The sequence below is a fragment of the Pterocles gutturalis genome, unplaced genomic scaffold (assembly GCF_000699245.1).
Source record: "Pterocles gutturalis isolate BGI_N339 unplaced genomic scaffold, ASM69924v1 scaffold3132, whole genome shotgun sequence".
Taxonomy (NCBI): Eukaryota; Metazoa; Chordata; class Aves; order Pterocliformes; family Pteroclidae; genus Pterocles; species Pterocles gutturalis.
The window spans coordinates 118,689-137,090 of record NW_010109929.1 but is presented as its reverse complement, the minus strand read 5'-3'; the positions used below and the strand labels follow the sequence as shown (position 1 = coordinate 137,090).

Below are 18,402 nucleotides of genomic sequence, written 5' to 3'. Positions count from 1 at the left end.
CATCAGTCTCATCCTACGGAGCAAGTTTGGGAAAGGCGAGGAAGAGGAGGCTGAGCTGGAAAGGAAGGAGGGGGAGGAAGGTGACAAGAAGGCCAAGCACAGCATTGACGGCATCCTCAGCGAAAGAGGTAAAGTCCCATTTCCCCCTGCTGTCCATAGAGCCCTGGGACCAGCCCCTGCCAGCCTGAGGTGCTGGTGGGATTGCTCTCCCCCTTTCCTCTTCTTCCTCCTGGAGGTTGTGCTGGGGCCAGTGCAGCGGGAGGTGTAGGGTGAGGAGCTAGCCCTGACAGGGCGGCTGCCATGTCCCATCCTGTCCCGTTTCGTGGGTGTTGTGCCCCTGCAGTGTGTGGGAATGGCGCGGAGGTGGGGGCAAAGATGGGGGCTGCCCCTGCTTTGTCTTTCAATAGCAGGGACGGGGGCCAGGGAGCAAGGAGGGCCGGAGCTGGCGGCAGAGCCCCCGCACAGCTGCGCAGAGGCTGCTTGGCCAGCCCGACAGAGCTAAAGGCCGCAGCTGCACAGACAGTTGTAGCCAAAGGCTGAGGAGCCTCCAGCCTCTGCGGCCGTGGCCAGGGCAGGGAGACGCATGTGTTGTTTCTTCTCATAAAACTGCTGGGAAAAGCTTGTGTTGTGGTTGGCCAGGGGCTGCGAGGAGGTTGCAACCTGAACAAGGCGCAGGCGAAGGGCAGCTCAGGGGGCAGCTGCTGCCCCCACCATGGTCCTGCCCGGCTCCCCAGCCCGGCTGGAGCAGAGGGGCAAGCGAGGGCCTGGGCAGGCGGCCTGTGGGTGGAAGTGGCTGCCCAGCACATGCACAGGCACTGGTGAAGGCGAGACAAAAGTACCAAATGAGCTGGTCAAACATTTGTACAACTTTTCCAGCTTTTACAAAGAAGGCCTTCTATACACAATCTACACTTGGAGATGAACTTGGAAAACAAAGAGGGGGGAGTCCATTGAAACTCACACTTTGGCTTTGCACAGACAAAGCTTCAGCTAGCAGCAGCTTGATGTGAACAAAAGAAGGCAACCTTTTTATAATTCAAGGAGAAAAGAAGAGAAAACAGCCCCACAAAAGGCCCAGAAAAGACATTATGGGCTTGCAATGAGGGATGAATTATTCAATGAGCCCCTAATAGCTGATGCTCCACACAGTTTTATGGACTCTCCACTGTGGAAAAAGTAGCTGTTTTTACCTAGAAAATGTTTCTAGCATTTCTAGACATTTAGAGATGGTGAGTGCCAGTCAAGGACAACTGAAACCCATTCTTTAAAAGTAGGATATCTCCTTGTTGTGTACGAACAAACCCAAAAACACTCCCAAAACTTAGTTTTCAACTCTGTTACTAAAGCTTTCAGGGAAGCCTGATCTTCTGTATGACTGTGTTGGCGTGTTTGTGTGTAATACAAACATGCAGAAGATGCTACTGAAGGGATACATTAAGGCAAGAGGCACAGTTTGGTTGCCCAGTCTAGCTGCCTCTGTACAATGGGTCACAGAGTTTAAATCAGAACCTCCTGCAACAGAGAATTGTTCTGAGAGGCAAAAATAGCTAAACTCAGTGTCCTAGTTGTTTTAAAATATCTAACTTTTCTGCCTTCCTGAATTTCTCAACCGAGATTAAAAACAGAAGATAGGAAGCCTTGATAACATCCCTGCTTTATTGAACAAAAAGTAATTACTAGTGACAGTGAGAGAAAAAATATTATCAGTATAACCCATGCCTCTACTTCTCTTTGAAATACTCTTCTTGTTCTTTGACTCTCTGCTCTTTAAAGCGGGGCTCCTGATCTACCTTAAACCAGTGTCTGGGCATGAGGCTACCACCCCCCAGCCTGGGGTAGCCCTGAGACTTTCAGGAAAAGCACCAGGGCTGGCAGTGCCCTGCTGCAAGTGGGGCTCGCTCGTGCTCCCCCGGACGGTTGTATTAGGAGGCTGTGTTCTGACCTCTGACATATCCTCTCCTTTACTTTCTGTGGACATGAGTGTGTTACTTTTCTTCTTCCGAGTTCAGTCAGTGGCAAAATTCACCATGACTGAGTAGGGTAGTACAGCCCTATCCTGTTCTTGTGCACAGGTTTTTGCTGGATGAACGTGGCTGGGCAGTTCTACGCAAATGGCAGCTTGATAATCCCGTCTGTTCGGTGACAGTGCCTGGGAAGGTTTGGCAGTTGGAGGGAGAGTGCTCTTTCCCACAGCAACACCCACTCCCCCCCTCCCTGACCAGCAAGCTGTTGCTTAATCTTATTACTGGAGTGGTCGGGATGCTGTGGTGTGAATGAGCTGCTGCTCAAGAAAGGATTTGTTACCATACACGTCTTACGTATAGTGTCATACTATAGGGACAACACACCAGAAAGCTCAGCACAAGAAAAAACAACCATAAAATATAAATCTACCACTAGTTTCTATACCTGGTCAGCAAAACAGGTTCTGCTCCAACTTCCATTGCCAGCAGAGGAGCTTCCATTTCACCCCATCTATAAAAACCCCCAGGTCAGGTCCTGCTCTCTTACCAAAATGACTGTCAGTGCTCCTGACGATTTTGGTGCTGCGGGATCGTGTTTGCCAGCACCCACCTGCCCTTGTGCGAGCCCTGGTGTGGCAGAGGTGCTGCTGGCAGGGTGTCCTGGGTGCTGCTTGCGGTATGCCCAAAGGGTATCCCAGCAGTGTGCAGCAAACCCTCCTGCAGTAGCTCACCACTGAGAGCTCTGCGTTACGGAGTGAAAAAAGTGCATTATTTTGGAGTCTTTTATGGTTTGAGTAATTTTTATAGCTCTGGTCTCAGGGACTCAAGGTATCCCAGTAGCAGGAACCTGGCTACAGGGAAGGGAAAGCTTTTGGTGAGGTCGGAAAGCAAGTCCTGGGGCTGAGAGTGGGGTGGAGAATCATCCTCCTGCTCAGGAGCACACATCTAACGCTGGACTTGTGCTGGTGTTGCCTGAAATCCCCTCCTCACCATGGGTGTTTTGGTGGCATGGGGAGAAACATTTTTTCTGAGGGAAAGGATAACAATTGTTGATTTTAATGGTAGCTAATTCCAAATTTGGGGAGTATTTACAGCAGAGTGGGATTAGGGAAAAGAGAAACATTATATTTTTGAAAAACATGTGATAGAAACAGTACCTTATGTGGCTTGGGATTTCTCCCATCACATAGATAAGTGTAGGTAAACTTTCATATGCCCCACTTTAATTCTGTTTCAGCCTCTGTTTACAGACACTTAAATCTCTCACTGCCATTTGCAGATTCCACATGTTCAGCCCACTTCGCTGTATTTCAGCATTTCTGTCAGTGTCACCCTCCACCCTGATTTTAGATATATATATTTAAAGAAAACCTCAATAATCACAGTGCGTATCGGGAAGCTTATGATTCTAAATAGCAGATCTGTATGTCTGCATGCGTGATATATTTTTCTTAAAGGCAGAAGTCATAAATAAAGAACATAAAAGAGAAACTTTTGTGCCTTTATATGGTACATCAGGGCATATTTTTAGCATAACCACTACAGAAGAGGGAGTCACTTGTACCTTTAGCGGCAGTTATTCGCAGCGTGATTTGCTGACTAATGGGATAACTCCCCCCTCATAAGATAGCTGTTGTTTTCTGGCACAGACTGGTGCTTTTCAGCGCCCAAACCATGGGGTGTAGAGCTGGTCATCGTGCCTGCTGCGAGCGGGCGGCGCTGGCTGGGGCTGGGGCCGGGACCCCCTGCCCGGCCTCAAAGGGGGCTCTGTTCCCGGCCGGCGGAATTGGCCCCCCGGGCCCTGTCCTGGCAGATCCTCCCCCAGTCATGCGCACCCGTCCAAAAAGGGCCCTACTCATCCCAAGCCTCTACCCTTGGCTGTACTGAGAGCAATTCAGGCTACAGCAGACTAAATTGCCTCCTTTATTTCCTTCTTACTTTCATCTTGGACCAAACCCTTCCCCCCTCTCCCTCCCCTTCCTCTTTTCTTTTTTTTCTGTGTGCCTGAGGCTCACATTAATACAATTTCGGCACCACCCCTATTTTTGTGTGTGTATGTGGGGAGCTTGAAGGGGGGGAAAGAAAAAGGACCTTAGCACAAAAGCCCTGCTCAGCAGCTAGAAAAGTTCAAGCTGCTGCTCCTTCTCTAGCTGTGTGATGCTTTTCCTGTTTGCGAGTTTTGGGAAACATTTTTGCTTTGTACTGTAATGGAATTAGAGGACAGATGCTGACTGTAAATGGGACACGCGACTACCAGCCCTTAGCTTAAATATTTAGATGCAACGTTACAATTACTGACTTGATGCGCAGGCTTTGAAGTGGTGGCACATGATCTAAAGGGTAGCTCGGGCTAGATGGGCTTACAAATGTTTTGATTAGGGTTGGTCAGTATCATGCAGCCAGTTATTTTTAGGTTGTCAAACTAATAAATGCAGTTTATTAAGGGACAGGATTACCATGCAGGCACCAGATACCTGTTTGAGTCATCTCACCCCTTCCTGCATTGCAGGCTGTCAGGTTAGTGGCTGGAGTGTGGGACGAGGCAGATGCTGAGTTAGATTTTGGTTGTGATTTTCTGATGTTGTGATTTTGCTTCAGTGTCCTATCTCAGGACACAGTGGTAAGAGGACTTGCTTGTCGTGTAAAATACTGTTGTCTTACTGCTGAGAAGTACGGTGTGTTCCCAGTACAGATTCACTTACTGAATGAAATGTGACGATGGTGGCTGTAGGCAATTATCATCTCAAGTCTGGAATTTCATACAGTACTTTACATATTTGGTCACTAGCAGCTCTTAAAAATAATCTTGTGTAACTTGAACAGAACTTCGTTTCTGAGGCTGACAAGAAAATAGTGCCTAATTAAGAAAAACTCCATGGTGACTCCAGGATTTGGCTCAAGGCTAATGGTATTTTCTGTCTGTCTTTCTCCCTTTCTTTCCTCATATCTCAATAGTGTGTGAGTCCAGTCCTGGATGGAAAAGCCAGGTGCTGCACAAGTGCAAATCAAAATAGGTGATTAAGTACCTGAACTATAGCTCTGAGCTTTGTCTCTCCTGCCTGACTTGTTGTCCCTGTGAGGCTCTGGGCCAGGTTCCCACTTCCAAATCATTATACTGAGCTAAAATTAATAACTGATGACCTCAGTGATCAATAACTCGCCAACAAGCAAGAGCGTGATGTCCCAGCATGCTGAGCATCTTCAGAAGGGTGCTAAATGTCTTCAGTTTTGAATAACTCCAGAGCAGAGTCTGCTGCTGCAGAGATGCCAGGAGCAGCCCGTGCCCTCCTGTCTTGAGGGTGAGCTGGGGGGCTGTGAGGCGAGTGCTAATTGTTGGACTAACTGCACGCTAATCGCCTTACAGCAGCACTGGTGATACTTCCAGCTGGGTGAAGAAAGGGTGTGACTCAGTCTAGCAGCAGCTCACTGAAATAACACATAGATACATCATATCCCTTTCTTGAAATTGTGACTTCATTAATGAGTTTGCATGTTTCGCCATCCTAGGAAGACTTAACTTCAAAAGAGTCGGCACCTGTTCAAACAGAACCTCTGTGGGCATCCTTTCCCGTTCTTCTAAGTGCATGTATCTAGAGTGAAGGCAAATGTTATTTTAGAAAACATCAGGATCGCTTCACACACGGCAGTTGATTGGTTTGAAGTTGTACCCACATTTGCATCTGTTCTGGTTGCTCTGAAAGTCTCAATAATTTGTCAGGCTCACACAGTGTCCGTCTGGAGAGGCTGAGGCAAGAAACACAGTCAGTTGACTTTGGTTTTGCTCCAAAAATGTGAGTTTTATCTTTGGCTCTCTGGATTCTCCAATGATGGCAAAATCCTTGACGTCAGTAGGAATTTACCATGGCAGGGGTCAGGCTCTTCCTGAAACCAGCTCTGCAATGTGCTGAGCCCTGCAGCTCTGGGGGAATTCCTCAGGTTTAGGATGCAGGATGGATTTACTGGCTGGGGTGTCAGACCTCCAGTTCTGCAAACGCCATCATGTGCTGATACCAGGGAGGGGTCCCACCCAAAGGGCCTGTTCAAGTGTGAAAAGTTGCTCACGTGGGCTGGGGCAGGCAGGAATGGAGGCTAGATTTGTTCTCTTCTGTTAATAGAAACTCCCCTCCAAACAAGAGTGTGACTCTAATCCTGAGTGAAAGTTTCACAAAACTCTCATCTAGGGCAAGGTTCTCTATCTGCATTTACACAAAGGTAGTGATGTTATCAGCAGACAGATTTTAATTAGATAAAAAAATAATTAACAATTAATGCTGAAAGTAAAAGTTGATGCTCATGAAACACTTAAACCAAAATATTTTCCAGGTCTGATTTTGAATGGTAATTCTCTGTTGTATCAGTCAAAGATGATGCTTTTATCTAACACACAGGGAGGGTTTAGTTTGGTATTAGGTTTACTTATTGATAAAGGTTGGAACAGGGTTTAGGAGAGAAAAGCCAATAAAGCTGATAGTGATAAATTATTACAAGTCCCCAGGGCTGAGTAATAAAACTGCATTGGGAAATGAAGCAGAACTACAAAGTGCTCTCTGGTTAATTTAAGAAGAAATTGAGTGAAACGCAAAGCAATAAATCAGAGCAAGGCAGTCAATGTGAATTTCTCCATGTAAATGTCACTTTAAATCCTACATAACAAACACATGTGGCTAGAGAAAGAACAAAATATATAAAGAAAAATGCAGGATACTTCGAAGTGGTGCCCGAACGCCGAGCTCCCTGGCTAATAAAAATGATGCCCAGTGACATAATTCACCACAAGACCTTGTTTAGCGTGGTGTGAGTGCGGCATTTTCCTTTACTTGCCCTGGAGTACTCCTGCCCCATGCTGTTAAACTAATTCCGTTTAAATCACCCTGCCTAGAAAAAAACAGTAAAGCGTAATGAAATTAAAACTCACCGAGGACACATTAGAGTTAAAGTGTTTCATGCGCCAAGATTATTTAGTTAGTGGAGTTTAATGTAATTGTCGACAGGTCATTTATTCATCCTAGTAAATAAAGATTCACAAACGATTAAGAATGTGCATATATAACTAGTAAGACAGTAAAAGGCAATTAAGCAGTCAGTTTAATGTCTTATCTTGCTGGTTGCCCTACAGTTGTTTTACAACTAGGAATTAAAATTTGAAAAGGAAGTTTTCAGTGTCCCTGGCCAAATATTGATTAAGTAGTTGTTTGCTGATGCCATTGTGGCACATAAAAAGGCCAGTCGTTCTGCCCCTTGTTGTTCATCTTCCATTGTCACTGATTCTGAACCTCGGACATCAAAGGAGGATCATTTCAGTTTATCTGTCTTGGAATGTCCTTCTCTACTCCTAAACCAGTATGGATTAATGGCCAAATTGTCTTTAATGAGATGTGAAATTTGAATGGAATCCTTGTTTTGCACGGTCTGTTGGATGTATGCACTGTACGCTCTTACTGTTTTGTGGAGGATTTTTGTTTAGCATTATTGGATTTGTTTTTGTTAGAATTATTTGATTTTTAATATACAATGCACTTACATTTTACTATTACAACAGGTAAAAAATATGTGGTATTTCACTGAATTTGAGCAAAACTAATTTTATTGCATGTAATCTTTTTTATGACCATAGTCTAAAGAAAAAAAAAAAAGGTTTATTTTTTCCCTATCAAGTCACATAGGAGATCAATGGTCCAGGACTGCCACTAAAAGAAAGGGAGTTTGAGAAGCCAGCTAGTTCTCCAGATCGGACCCTCAGGATAAAGGGGACACAAACGAGCTTGCAGCATTTTTTTGTGCATTTTGTTCAGTTTTTATTTTATAGGTCTCACTTACATCAGTGAGTATAGTTGTATTGCCCCTCCTCAAAAAAAGGGGGAGAGTCAGATCAGCCACACTGTGCTGAAAAGCAAGCAAGAGTCCTCGAGAATAATTGGTTCATCGTTGCATTACAGAAGCAACACTTATTTCAGAGATAGTAAAATATATCCCACCACATCCTCAGTAGGAGAGGCTGTGAGTCTGGATGTGTTATGCTGGTTTGTAATTACAATATGAAGTTTCATCTGAACTGTAGGGTATGTGAGCATTACCTCCAGGTCCTGCTGCTTCCACTGGCATACCTGGGCACAGAAATTTAGCTTCACAAACAGTAGCAAGAAGCCTGGTAAAGCCGGGGAGCCTCTCCTGGTGTCACATTGATTTTTGCGTGGGTGAGCCTCCTCTGCTGTAGGGACAAACAGCAGAGTAAAGGGCTAAATAGATTTTTTTTTTAATCAGCATTTTCTCATTCCCTTTCTTAAATACACTGTTTTCATTCTGTCTGGTTATCCCTGACTAAAATATCAGTCTGTACATCCTTTACAAGTGCTCGGCTACTTTAAGAGACATTTTGCCCTGGAGTAACAGCTAAAATTCTTTGAAAGTATTTTAGGTACAAATTTCCTTGAAGTCCATGAACTCAACTTGTTCGTTTCCATGGAGAGCTGTGGTGAGGACAGTGATATACATTCTACCTTTTAATTTTTTTATGGGTAGTTGCCTGGATGTAGACTTTCTGCCAAACGTGACCAGTGTTTATATCATGTACAAGTCCATATAAGGACCTGTCTTAAGGATTTTTGCATTTATGATATGCTTTGTGTTGGATGTCTGATCCAAAAACGTCTGCATAGTAATTTTTTTTATCAGATATAATGTCACATAGATCACCGTGGTTTGAGGCATATGAGGAATACACTGTCTGCAGCTGACATTTCTGCAAGCAGACAGCTTATTCAGCCCCTGTCAAATCTTATTTACCTTATTTAAATGAGTAGGACTGTTCATGCCAATATAATCAGGATCTGTTCCATATACCAGACCAGAAAAGCAATAACAACTCCAGTTCTTCTGGCTAAACTACTCTTTCTCTCTGTCAAAAGTGTAACTAGGGTATAATCCACATACCCCCTGCAAGGCAGTAGCACCAACACACTCAATGTAACCAAACTGCACTTAAAACTGCTTTCCATCTCTGCATCTTCACCTGGCTCCGAGAAAGGTGGAGATGAATCTAGACAGGTTTTGTAGAAGCCAGGCTAAATGGAGTAGCAGGGAATGCTTCCACAGAAAATCCCTTTTTACTTAAGATGATGTGACAGGACTTCCTTCTCATTTTGACCTAAGGGCTGGTTGTTTGATCTGGTGTGAAGTGCTGAAGAGTTGGAGCATGAACTGGGGGGTGGAACAGTGGCTGAATGGGGACTCGGACACCTACCCAGCCCCTCCAGTCAGACTGAGAGGTGAGAAAAAACCTGCACAGAACTAGCTGGAAGTCAGGTTTGCTCTGGTTTCATAAGCAACAAAATAAGTTATTTTTTAATTTTTAGGTTTTTTTTTTAAATAAAATCATTAAATGTATTTATTTTTTGTTTTCAGACAGGAGGTATTTTGACAGAAAAAAGGAAAGTGACAAATGTTTAGCTAGAGAAATATGAAAACAGAAGGGGCAATACACTATTTTCTCAATGAAATCCTGCAAAGTATGGATTCCCCCCTAAAAAGAACCCCCCAAAACAAATCAATAATTCTGTTTACCAAGGTATAAATCAAGATTAACTCCACCGCAGCTGGTGGACTGACACTGGTGTGCAAGCAAACCCTGAATTAGATCATCAGCATTTACATGCAAGAAGGGATAGTTTCAAACCACCCTGCAAATTTAACTCACCCGCTTCTAATTGCTTCACCAAAGCAAGAAAAGTTATCTGACTAAGGACTATTTACACAAGGAGTGATGTTATGAGTAGTCATCAAACCTTTATGGTGCAGTATTTTGGAGGGAGGTCTATTAATTTTTCAGTACATTTTTATTTGGATTTTTAATACATGTGGTGCAGAGAAAGGCACCGTATGCTCTAACCTCTCTTGCTGCCTATTGTGTGCATGGTATACAGCTTAACTATGTTCTTTACCACTGTCCGGGGAGCTGGAAACTAATAGAAGAAAACATTTAGGAATCTGTTTAGAAGATCGTACAATAGATGTTGCAGTTAGGAAAAAGCCCTGTGGGTTCATCTTTGGTTTCGCACAGTTGATTGGACCCGCTCCCTTTTAAACCAACGGGATCAAGCAAAAATGCTCCAGCATTTGGCAGCTGCACAGAAAACCACACAAACGCCTGTTGCTTTAGCCCCCACAATTTGTTTCTCAACAAATACAGTGTTACCTTTTGAAAAGCCCTTAAAACTAACTGCTTGTCCAACCTCTTCTGAACAGCAGCAAGCGTGGCATAAGCCGCATGTTGTGTGCGCGGGGGCAGGTGACTCGGGCCAGCCGGCACTGGGCTGGTGCCCAGCAGGGACTCCAGCAGGGAAAAGCACTGCAGGCTCTCGGGATGCTCGCTTCTCCTGGTGAAAACGCTAAATGGCTGCATAGAGCAGACATTTTGTTTATCTTCTTATTATTTCCTTCTCCGTCTATGTTTAAAAAGGTTCTTGAGATGAAATTGTGCCACTGTTTACATCTGAACAATCCCCTGCTCTCAGCAGGGCTGTGCAGGTTACTTTGGGTTGAATTTCGCCTTGATGCAAAAGCTTAATTACATTTCAGATTTGAGTGAACTCGTTCACTTTCTCAGACTTAGCAAGACTTTATAGCACTAAACATCTATTTTCATTGACAAATAAGAGATCATAACATGGCAAGCAGGCATGGCTAAAACAAAACATCACAAGCACAGCAAATTAAAAAGAGGTGTTTTAGAGAACTGCGCTTAGAAAATTTTCTAATGCATGATTTAGCAGAAAAAGGCAAACAAAAACCCTGTCCCTTTGCGGCGAGGAGCTCTGTAACCAATCTGCTCCATCAGTCCCTCCCCGTACAGTGCTCTCTGCTTGGTTGGCTTTCTGACTCCTCCCTGGCTGAAGGGTATCGTGAGGAGAAGGATGCCCTGTCCTCCTAAACTGCATTCCTCCCTGCAACCCTTTATCCCAATCAACACAGCAAGTGAAAATTTGGGAAAGAAATCAGGATCTCTAGTTCAAATGGTTGTCAAAGCCTACACTGTGACAGGCATAAAGAGGATTTTTCTCCTAACTCGTAGAGGTAACTTGCCGAAGGAAGAATTTCAAACAAGCCAGAATTCAAAGTTACTGTACTTCTCTTGCGCTGGCAGTCAAAAAGACGGAGCAATGTTTGATGACATAAATATTTCTCTTAATCTGACATCAGGAACAGACTCGTCAGCCCTGGAAGAGTAAATCAGAGACAAAAATTTAGAGTGGGCATTAAAAAAATCCTAAATACATCTAGAATCAGAATCCAGCTAGTGGTAGTCATAAGTAAAAAATAAAACACTCCAGAAAATACTTGTAAGGGGGGGAAAAAACGATTCTCCAGGTGATCACAGAGTGGAGCAAGGACTCATCAGTTTCCAACCTTGGATGTTATCACACAGAAAAGTCACTCTATTAAAGAAATAGGCCACCTGTCATTTATGTTTGGGTGGCACTGGGAGGGTGTGCAGAATGACGGGTTCCTCAGGACAGCAAAGGGGGGGCTCCTTTGGATGCACTTTGTTCTCTCACTGTGTTACTCTTCTTGTTTGAACCTCGGGGGTTCTGAGGAGTGGCGTGCCCTTGGGGTGCCTTGGACCAGTTTTGTGGAGTTGGATTCTTTGGTTAAAAGACTCTTTATGCTTCTCTGAGTGTGAGTTCACTGCAGTGAAGAGAGCCCTGCAGGGACTCAGGGCTGGGCAGTACCTTTAAGTTTGGGGTGGCTCCCAGCCCAGGTGGGAGCTGGTGCTACCCTGCCTCCAGCCCGGGCAGCTCCTTGCTCTGCCTCTGCCCTTCTCTTCTGGGAGACTTGTAAGTGCTTGTAATTTTTTTTAATGTGGAGTTTAAAGCTTCCACAGGACCGCTGTGTTCTCTAGGGGGAGATGCTGTGGTTGCCGTTGTGCTTTGTGGTGTTCTGCGCTTGGCGATGTTCAGCTCTTTGAGTAGATGCCGTAGGGTCCCAATGGTTCGGGCTCAATGGCTTTCCCCCCTTGCACAGCTGGTGCTGGTTTTCTGCTGAAGTTCCCACAGCTGTAGGAAGGGGCTGCTGAAGGCATCTTTCCATAGGCTTTAACATGGGCTGTGGGGAGTGTGGTTCTGCATCTTTGGCAGGGATGGAGGGATGAGGGAGATTCTTAATATCCTTTTTGAGTAGGAAAGAAGGATTTTGGTGACTAATGTGTTTATAAGTAAGTGATACCCCTAAATACAAACAAACAAGAAAAAGTGATCATAGGAAAATCAGTGCTAGAAGAGTTGGTTTGGCTTGGAAGAAGACTGCTCTGAGTTGGTGAGATTTGCTCTGTGCTTCTCAGGGTGGTTCTGTGTTCCCTGTGCCTGGAGCCAGCTGAGACGGGGCTGCTCGGTCCCCCTCCCCAGTGACTGATCTCTGTCTCTGCTTGGTCATAATCCCCCAGAGCAGGAAGGAGTTGTTGTTTCTACCTTTCTGTGCTGCCTTTTTTTTTTTTTTTTTAATTATTTTTTTTTAAATTTTCTCCTGTTGCTGTGCATCCTGGCAGTGTGTGCAATGGAGAAAGGTCTGAAGTGTGGGAGATCTGCCAGGGTCAGCTGCTCCTGTTTGGCTAAACCTTCTCTTTATATCTTTGTGTGTTTTTTTTTTTTTGGGACCAATGATATTCTCTTCCCTCCATTTCCAAATGTCTGGGATCCAGAAATCAAAAGTGTTAGACAGGTTCAGCTGCCGTAGCTCATCTGTTGAAACCACAAATCCAGATGAGATGATGGTTTAGAATGAATGCTTTGTGGCTAGAAAAGATTGTCTTTGGAAAAGCAGTTGGGCTTCCAGCCTTGGGGTTGCAGAGCTGGGGAACACCGGGTTGTTTGTGGAGGAGGCCAGCAAGTGCCCTCTGGTCCTGTAGTGTGGAGTGCTTCCCAACTGACCAGAGTGATGCTGCAGCCCCTGGCCCAGAGCAGCAGGTGAGTGCATTTTGTTAAAGTAGATCAAGACTCAGCATTCTTATTTCTAATGCTTTTATTGCTATTGTTTGCAGCAAAAGCAGATCAATAACTCAGATGGTCTGGGATTAAGCTCATGAATTCAGGGGTGTGACATTGAGGGTCTGGGCCACAGTGTGTTTACTGGAGTACAGCAATTAATGATACATACTTTTTGCTGGTTTTGCTGGTTTTCCCATGAATAGCCTGCAATTTTCTCAAATATGTGGTGTGGAAAATCTATTCAAAAATATATGCAAATAACCTTTGGTTATAAGCAAATATTTGATGCTTGAAATTTATGTGGTTGTGACTGGGCACGCAGGTCTCGGACTGTTCTCTCTTCTAGAACTGAGTGTTGGTGTTACATTCACTAAGAACGTATCATAACTTCTGGAGAGCTGCTTAAAATATTTAATTTCTTTTTAAATTGGATTTTTTTTACTAATGTACTTGTCAAAATAGAAATATAAACTGAGCAGGAAAGGACACAAAAATCATGCTTTAAACGTTCTTTTGTTATGTATTGCTGGTATTTATAGATTAAAACTGTAACTTCCAAAATCTTTTTGCAACAGAATGCGTTTCTCAGTGATGGGATTTTGTGTTACACAGACTGATTAGAGATAAACGGTGTTTTTTAATTTTTAAATTAAATCTGTACTTTCTTTTATAAACACTTTTCCTGATAGAAATAGTCTAGTGAGTTGGGCATAAAGCTATGAGTCAAAAAACTGAGCCAGTTCCAGTTGATAGACTGGCTTGAACTTGTCAACAGAACTTAGAAAAGAAAATTTTTTAGATGTGCAACTGCAGTACAACTTGTAATAAGGCAAGATTTGATTTCCAGAGTTGCTGACACAAACAGTTTTTACTTATTTCTAGAGTTTCAAGGAAAATGGTATCGCTACAGTCAGTAACAGTAAAAGTGTGGGGCTTGTTTTGTGTGGTTTGGTTTTGTTTTTTTTTTTTCACAGCACTAATTCCTCTAATTAATAGTGTCAAGCATGTAAGATTTCTCATAAACCTCAAAAAAAGCCTATTGAATGTAATGGCAAGACTTGCATTGTCTTTAATGAAATTTGGTCAGACCCTAAATGAAGAGGTTTTTTTTTTCTCTTCCCCCTCCCCTTCTTTTCCTTGAGGGGGAAAAACTTTTGGCTTTTTTGAGGAAACTGGGGAATTCTAGCATTCCTGGGCATGAGAGGAGAATACTGATTAGAATCAGGCAGAGAGCAAGCAGGTGCTGAGCATGTTCATTGCTTAACCCCCTGCCCTGCTCCTGCATCCCCACCCTGACCCAGCACGCAGACCCCGCAAATAGCAGCGAGCTGCCAGATGTTGGAGATGTTTTCAGGGAGAGCGATTATTCACCAGGTCTTGTCTAAAGCGAAGGAGTTCCTACAATGGTTGTATTTCATGTTTAAAGCTGGGCTGGATAAGCCACTCAAGGCTGCGCTGGGGAAAGATACTGTATTTCTGAGAGCAAGAACTGGCTGTTCTGTTGTAACTGCTGCATGGCTGTGGTATCCCTCTGCAAAAAGTAACACAAAAAACGAACAAGCAGAGTAGATTGCCTGAGGGGGAAAAGCTGTCTATTTTTTTTAATGAACAAAAAAGATTTTATGGCTTAGAAACGGTACACCCCAAAGAGAGGTGTATTTAAAAGTTAGACTCGAAAGCTTTTGTCTGGAGAATAATACGCTTGGTGTAAAGAGCGGCACAATGGAAGGCTTTTCTTCTAGTTATGTATGGGCGAGCATCAGTCAGCCAAGGAAGAACTTCAAAGGCCAAAGTGAAAACTTGCTAGGCTATTTCTTTCCTGACAGGTTTTTCTTGAGGTAAGATGGGGAGAGCTGTTTGTGCTGGGAACAGGCTCCCTCCTCCTGTAGCACAGGAGGCAACAGATCAGGGGCAAACCGATGTACCCAGCCTGAACTATCGCTGTCTCGTTCATGTGCCTTTTTGGATGCTACTAAACCATCCCATCTCATGAGTTGTCTGTTCATAAAGAGGTCTCAGAAATTCCACTTCTGCCTTGCTGGGAAGGCACCATGCCAGAGGGAAGGGGAAGCTGTTTTCTTAATGTCTTCCTAGGGAAGATGATCTGTTTCTCTGCCTCCAGAAGATGGTCATTATTCATACACTGTAAATTGCCTTTAAGGTGGGAAAATAGCCCCAATGTGTTTTAATACAAGTAGTCCAAGAATATAACTGCTGTGCATTAAATCAGCCACTGAACTTCATGTCTGTCATGTAAATAACATCCAGAGAGAAGTTTTCAAACATGACCTTGCTTTCAAAATTCACAAAATTAAATTATGGTTTTTTTTTTAACCTGGAAATTTATTTACGTGATGTTAAATGCAGCAGTCATTTACCCAGGTTAAAAATTGATTTAAGCAGCAATTCAGTGTTGCCCCCAAGGCTGTGTTCTGGAGGCATGCAAAAAAAAATGTACTGCTGCTTTAGTGAACTGGGTGCCACATCGGTCTTTGTTAGAGGCAGAGGCACAACACAGAAACCAGAGGATGTCTAACGGAGAAAGCAGCTCTTCTGTATTCCCAAGACCGCAAAGCAGAGCAGTCTTTACCACACGTCTAAAATACAGTTGAACTAGATGAATTCTGCTGATGGGTGCAAGGCTCTTCACTTTTTGGGGTGGAAAGACAATCACCATTTAGCGCAAAATAAATATTGCAGCATCTTGGCTCTAGTACTCGAGAAATGCTTGTACAGGCAAGACAGCAGCAGCAGGAGAGTGACTGCTCGCCTTCCTCACGGAGCACATAGCGGTTTATCCGCGTGTCAGAGAAGGCTCAGGTATGGCACAGGTACGCTGTGATCTACAAAATGTGTTTGGTGCTAGCCGGTGTGAAAGGAGCCTGGTGGGGGCTGTTGGGTGTGCTTGCTCTGTGTTCCCAGCCTGACCATCTATCCAGCTGTGCCAGATGTACAGTCTGAGTCCCTTCCCATGGCAGCCCTTGTTCAGTTAGCAATGTGCTCGGTGAGGAAGGAGAACCAGTAATTAAGAATGAGCTGGCAGTAACATGTTTCAGTAACTGTGTTTCATATTGTGTTTGTGTTGATGGCTTTGCGAATAGAAAACCAGACTTTGGCATGATGTAGAAGATCTCTGTTTGCAAGTTCTGTCTTTTGGCTCAAGCCTGTCATATATGCTCAGGCATCCTTGGCTTCAGCCAGGCTGTTTGAAGGAAACGCAGTTTCTGTGAGTTTAGGTTGAAAATAATTTGCCCACAAGAGCAGCAGTTGCAGTGATACTTGCTGAAGTGCATCACGTGGTTTATCTGGACAGATATGGACCGCCTTGAAGCCATGGGTGGAAGTGACTGAGAAAAGCCGGCTTAGTGTTGATTGGCTTGAACTGCCTATGTAAGGGTTCACACAACTACTGAACAAAACTTCTAAGGAAAATTTCTGTAAGTGGAGAAAAGGTGGGTGACCACTGCATTGATGATTTCAGGTGAGCTCAGCTTCACTGCTGAGAGAATTTCAGCAAAGCAAAGGGGTGTTTGTATTCACCAGGGAGCACAGAACAAAGACACATGCAATTGTGGAGGAGGGTCATCTGAATGGATGCTGTTTTATAATAAATGTCAAATGCGCAATACCACAACCTATTCATGGTTTTTCTTTTGGCATAATGCAATGCCATCTAACTCTCTGAAAATCAAGACTGTGAATGATCACTTACAATTAATTTTATTTTCCATTTTGGGAAAAGGCTGAAAGAATAAATAGAAATTGGAGCTAAAAATGGGACAGCAGGCGTGGGTTTGGTAGAGCATTGTCAGTGGAATTTCATTTTTTCAAAAGTAAAGGAAAGAGAAGTGTGTTTGATTCTGGTTCTGTTGTGGGCTGACAGCTTTAGACTGTTAGTGGGAATTGGACAATAGTCCTTATTTTGCATCAGCTGTACGGAGCTTAAAACATGTTTGGGAAATTTGGGTTCCCACTTACATGGAACATTTTTAGACTCTTGCAATTTGAATTTAATTTTTGACTGTGATAATTTCTATGTATTCTCATCTCCAAAGTACTTATTTCTTTTTACTAAATAATAAAATGTCCTTTGGCTTCCCTAGTGGAAAACTACTAGATAAATTCAGGGTATATTTTTACCCTATTCCTTCTCCTAGTTTAAACCACTGGCAATTTGCCAGAGATAGGGGAGAGTTGAGGACCATGAGGGATTCTTATTTTGCTGCCACTTTCCGTCAGTTCATCACCCACGTAGTAAGTGCCACAGGCACTTGCAGAATGAGTCTTTACAGGTATCAAAATAGAATAGAATCCTGAAAATTTGTCTGACAAGTTTCTGTCACACAAATATTTGGGATGTATTTGGGCATTTGTCTGCCTCTGTCCTTGACTGCCCGGGGAAGGGAGCTGTGTGAAGACCTCAGCGTCAGGTTCAGTCCACTTAGATTTAGTCACCGTCATCTCCTTTTTTTCTGTATGTTTCTGTAGCTACTGTGTATCACTGGTTCAATTTTAGTAAGAGAACAATTCTTAATCTCCTTTTATATGTTTTGATTGGTTACAAAGAGGAAACCAGCATAATTTGAGATACTGCCTTAATCTAATTGGTTTTGTGAAATAAGAAATAGTGGACTGAGGCATTACAAATTTGTATTTCCATGTAGATGTTCCAATAAACTGTCAGGAATTAGTGCCATAATACTGAATATGTTTTAAGACCAGGTTTGGGTCCTGGCATCAAATTTGATGCCTGCTGGCATCAAATCAAAGTGGCTCCTTTGTCAAAGTCCCTTGATTTCCAGCAGTGTAATGGAGATCTGAATCTGGTTTATGGATAATTCTGTAGAAAACAACTGTTAAAACAACTGAGGACTTTTTCCTGAGCAAGGGCTTGTAGGATGTGCTGCCAGGTATAAGATTAACTGTGTTGTATAGTTTTGTTATTTTTCTAATTTTTGTTTGGGGGTATTAGTTGATGTTTATAGAGGATTTTTGTTCTATTTAATTATATACAACAAGTTATGGAATGAATAATGCCATTTTCTGGGCAAATCTGAAAGATTTCTGGTCACTTTTAATACAGCTTCTGTCATAAGGTGGTAAAGCATGCTTTAGTCTGTGGTATGTGTTTATCTAGTATTAGTTGTCTGAATGTATTGCTAAGAAATCTTACAGACCTTTAAGGAACGATGCTCTGGAGCTTCTGCTTGTTGGGTGTGTGGTATATTTTACACACACAAGCATAGAGATGTACACAGCAGATTACATGTAAACTCTGGAGTTACTGGGGCAGTACTGGGGCAGAGCTGAGTCTGACCAAGCATGTTGCTTGTGCAGCCAGAAGAAAATCATGTACTTGCTACAACAGATGTGTTTGTAACTATTTAAGCAAAGCTGTACCTGCTTTTATTAGTAAAAGGATGCAAATGGAAGATGCAAGTTTTAAGAAAAAATTATTTTGT

General features: G+C 43.4%; 1 protein-coding gene across 1 annotated transcript in view; it reads left to right on the top strand.

The window, feature by feature from the left end:
• Positions 1-6: 6 nt before the first annotated feature.
• The window catches only part of PAX3 (paired box 3), a gene marked incomplete at its 5' end in the record, with an annotated part of 76,459 nt that continues 58,063 nt past the window's right edge, over positions 7-18,402 (top strand). The window contains one exon of the mRNA XM_010073122.1: positions 7-128. Within this exon, the coding sequence (XP_010071424.1) occupies positions 7-128 (122 nt within the window). The remainder of the gene's footprint in view (positions 129-18,402) is intronic.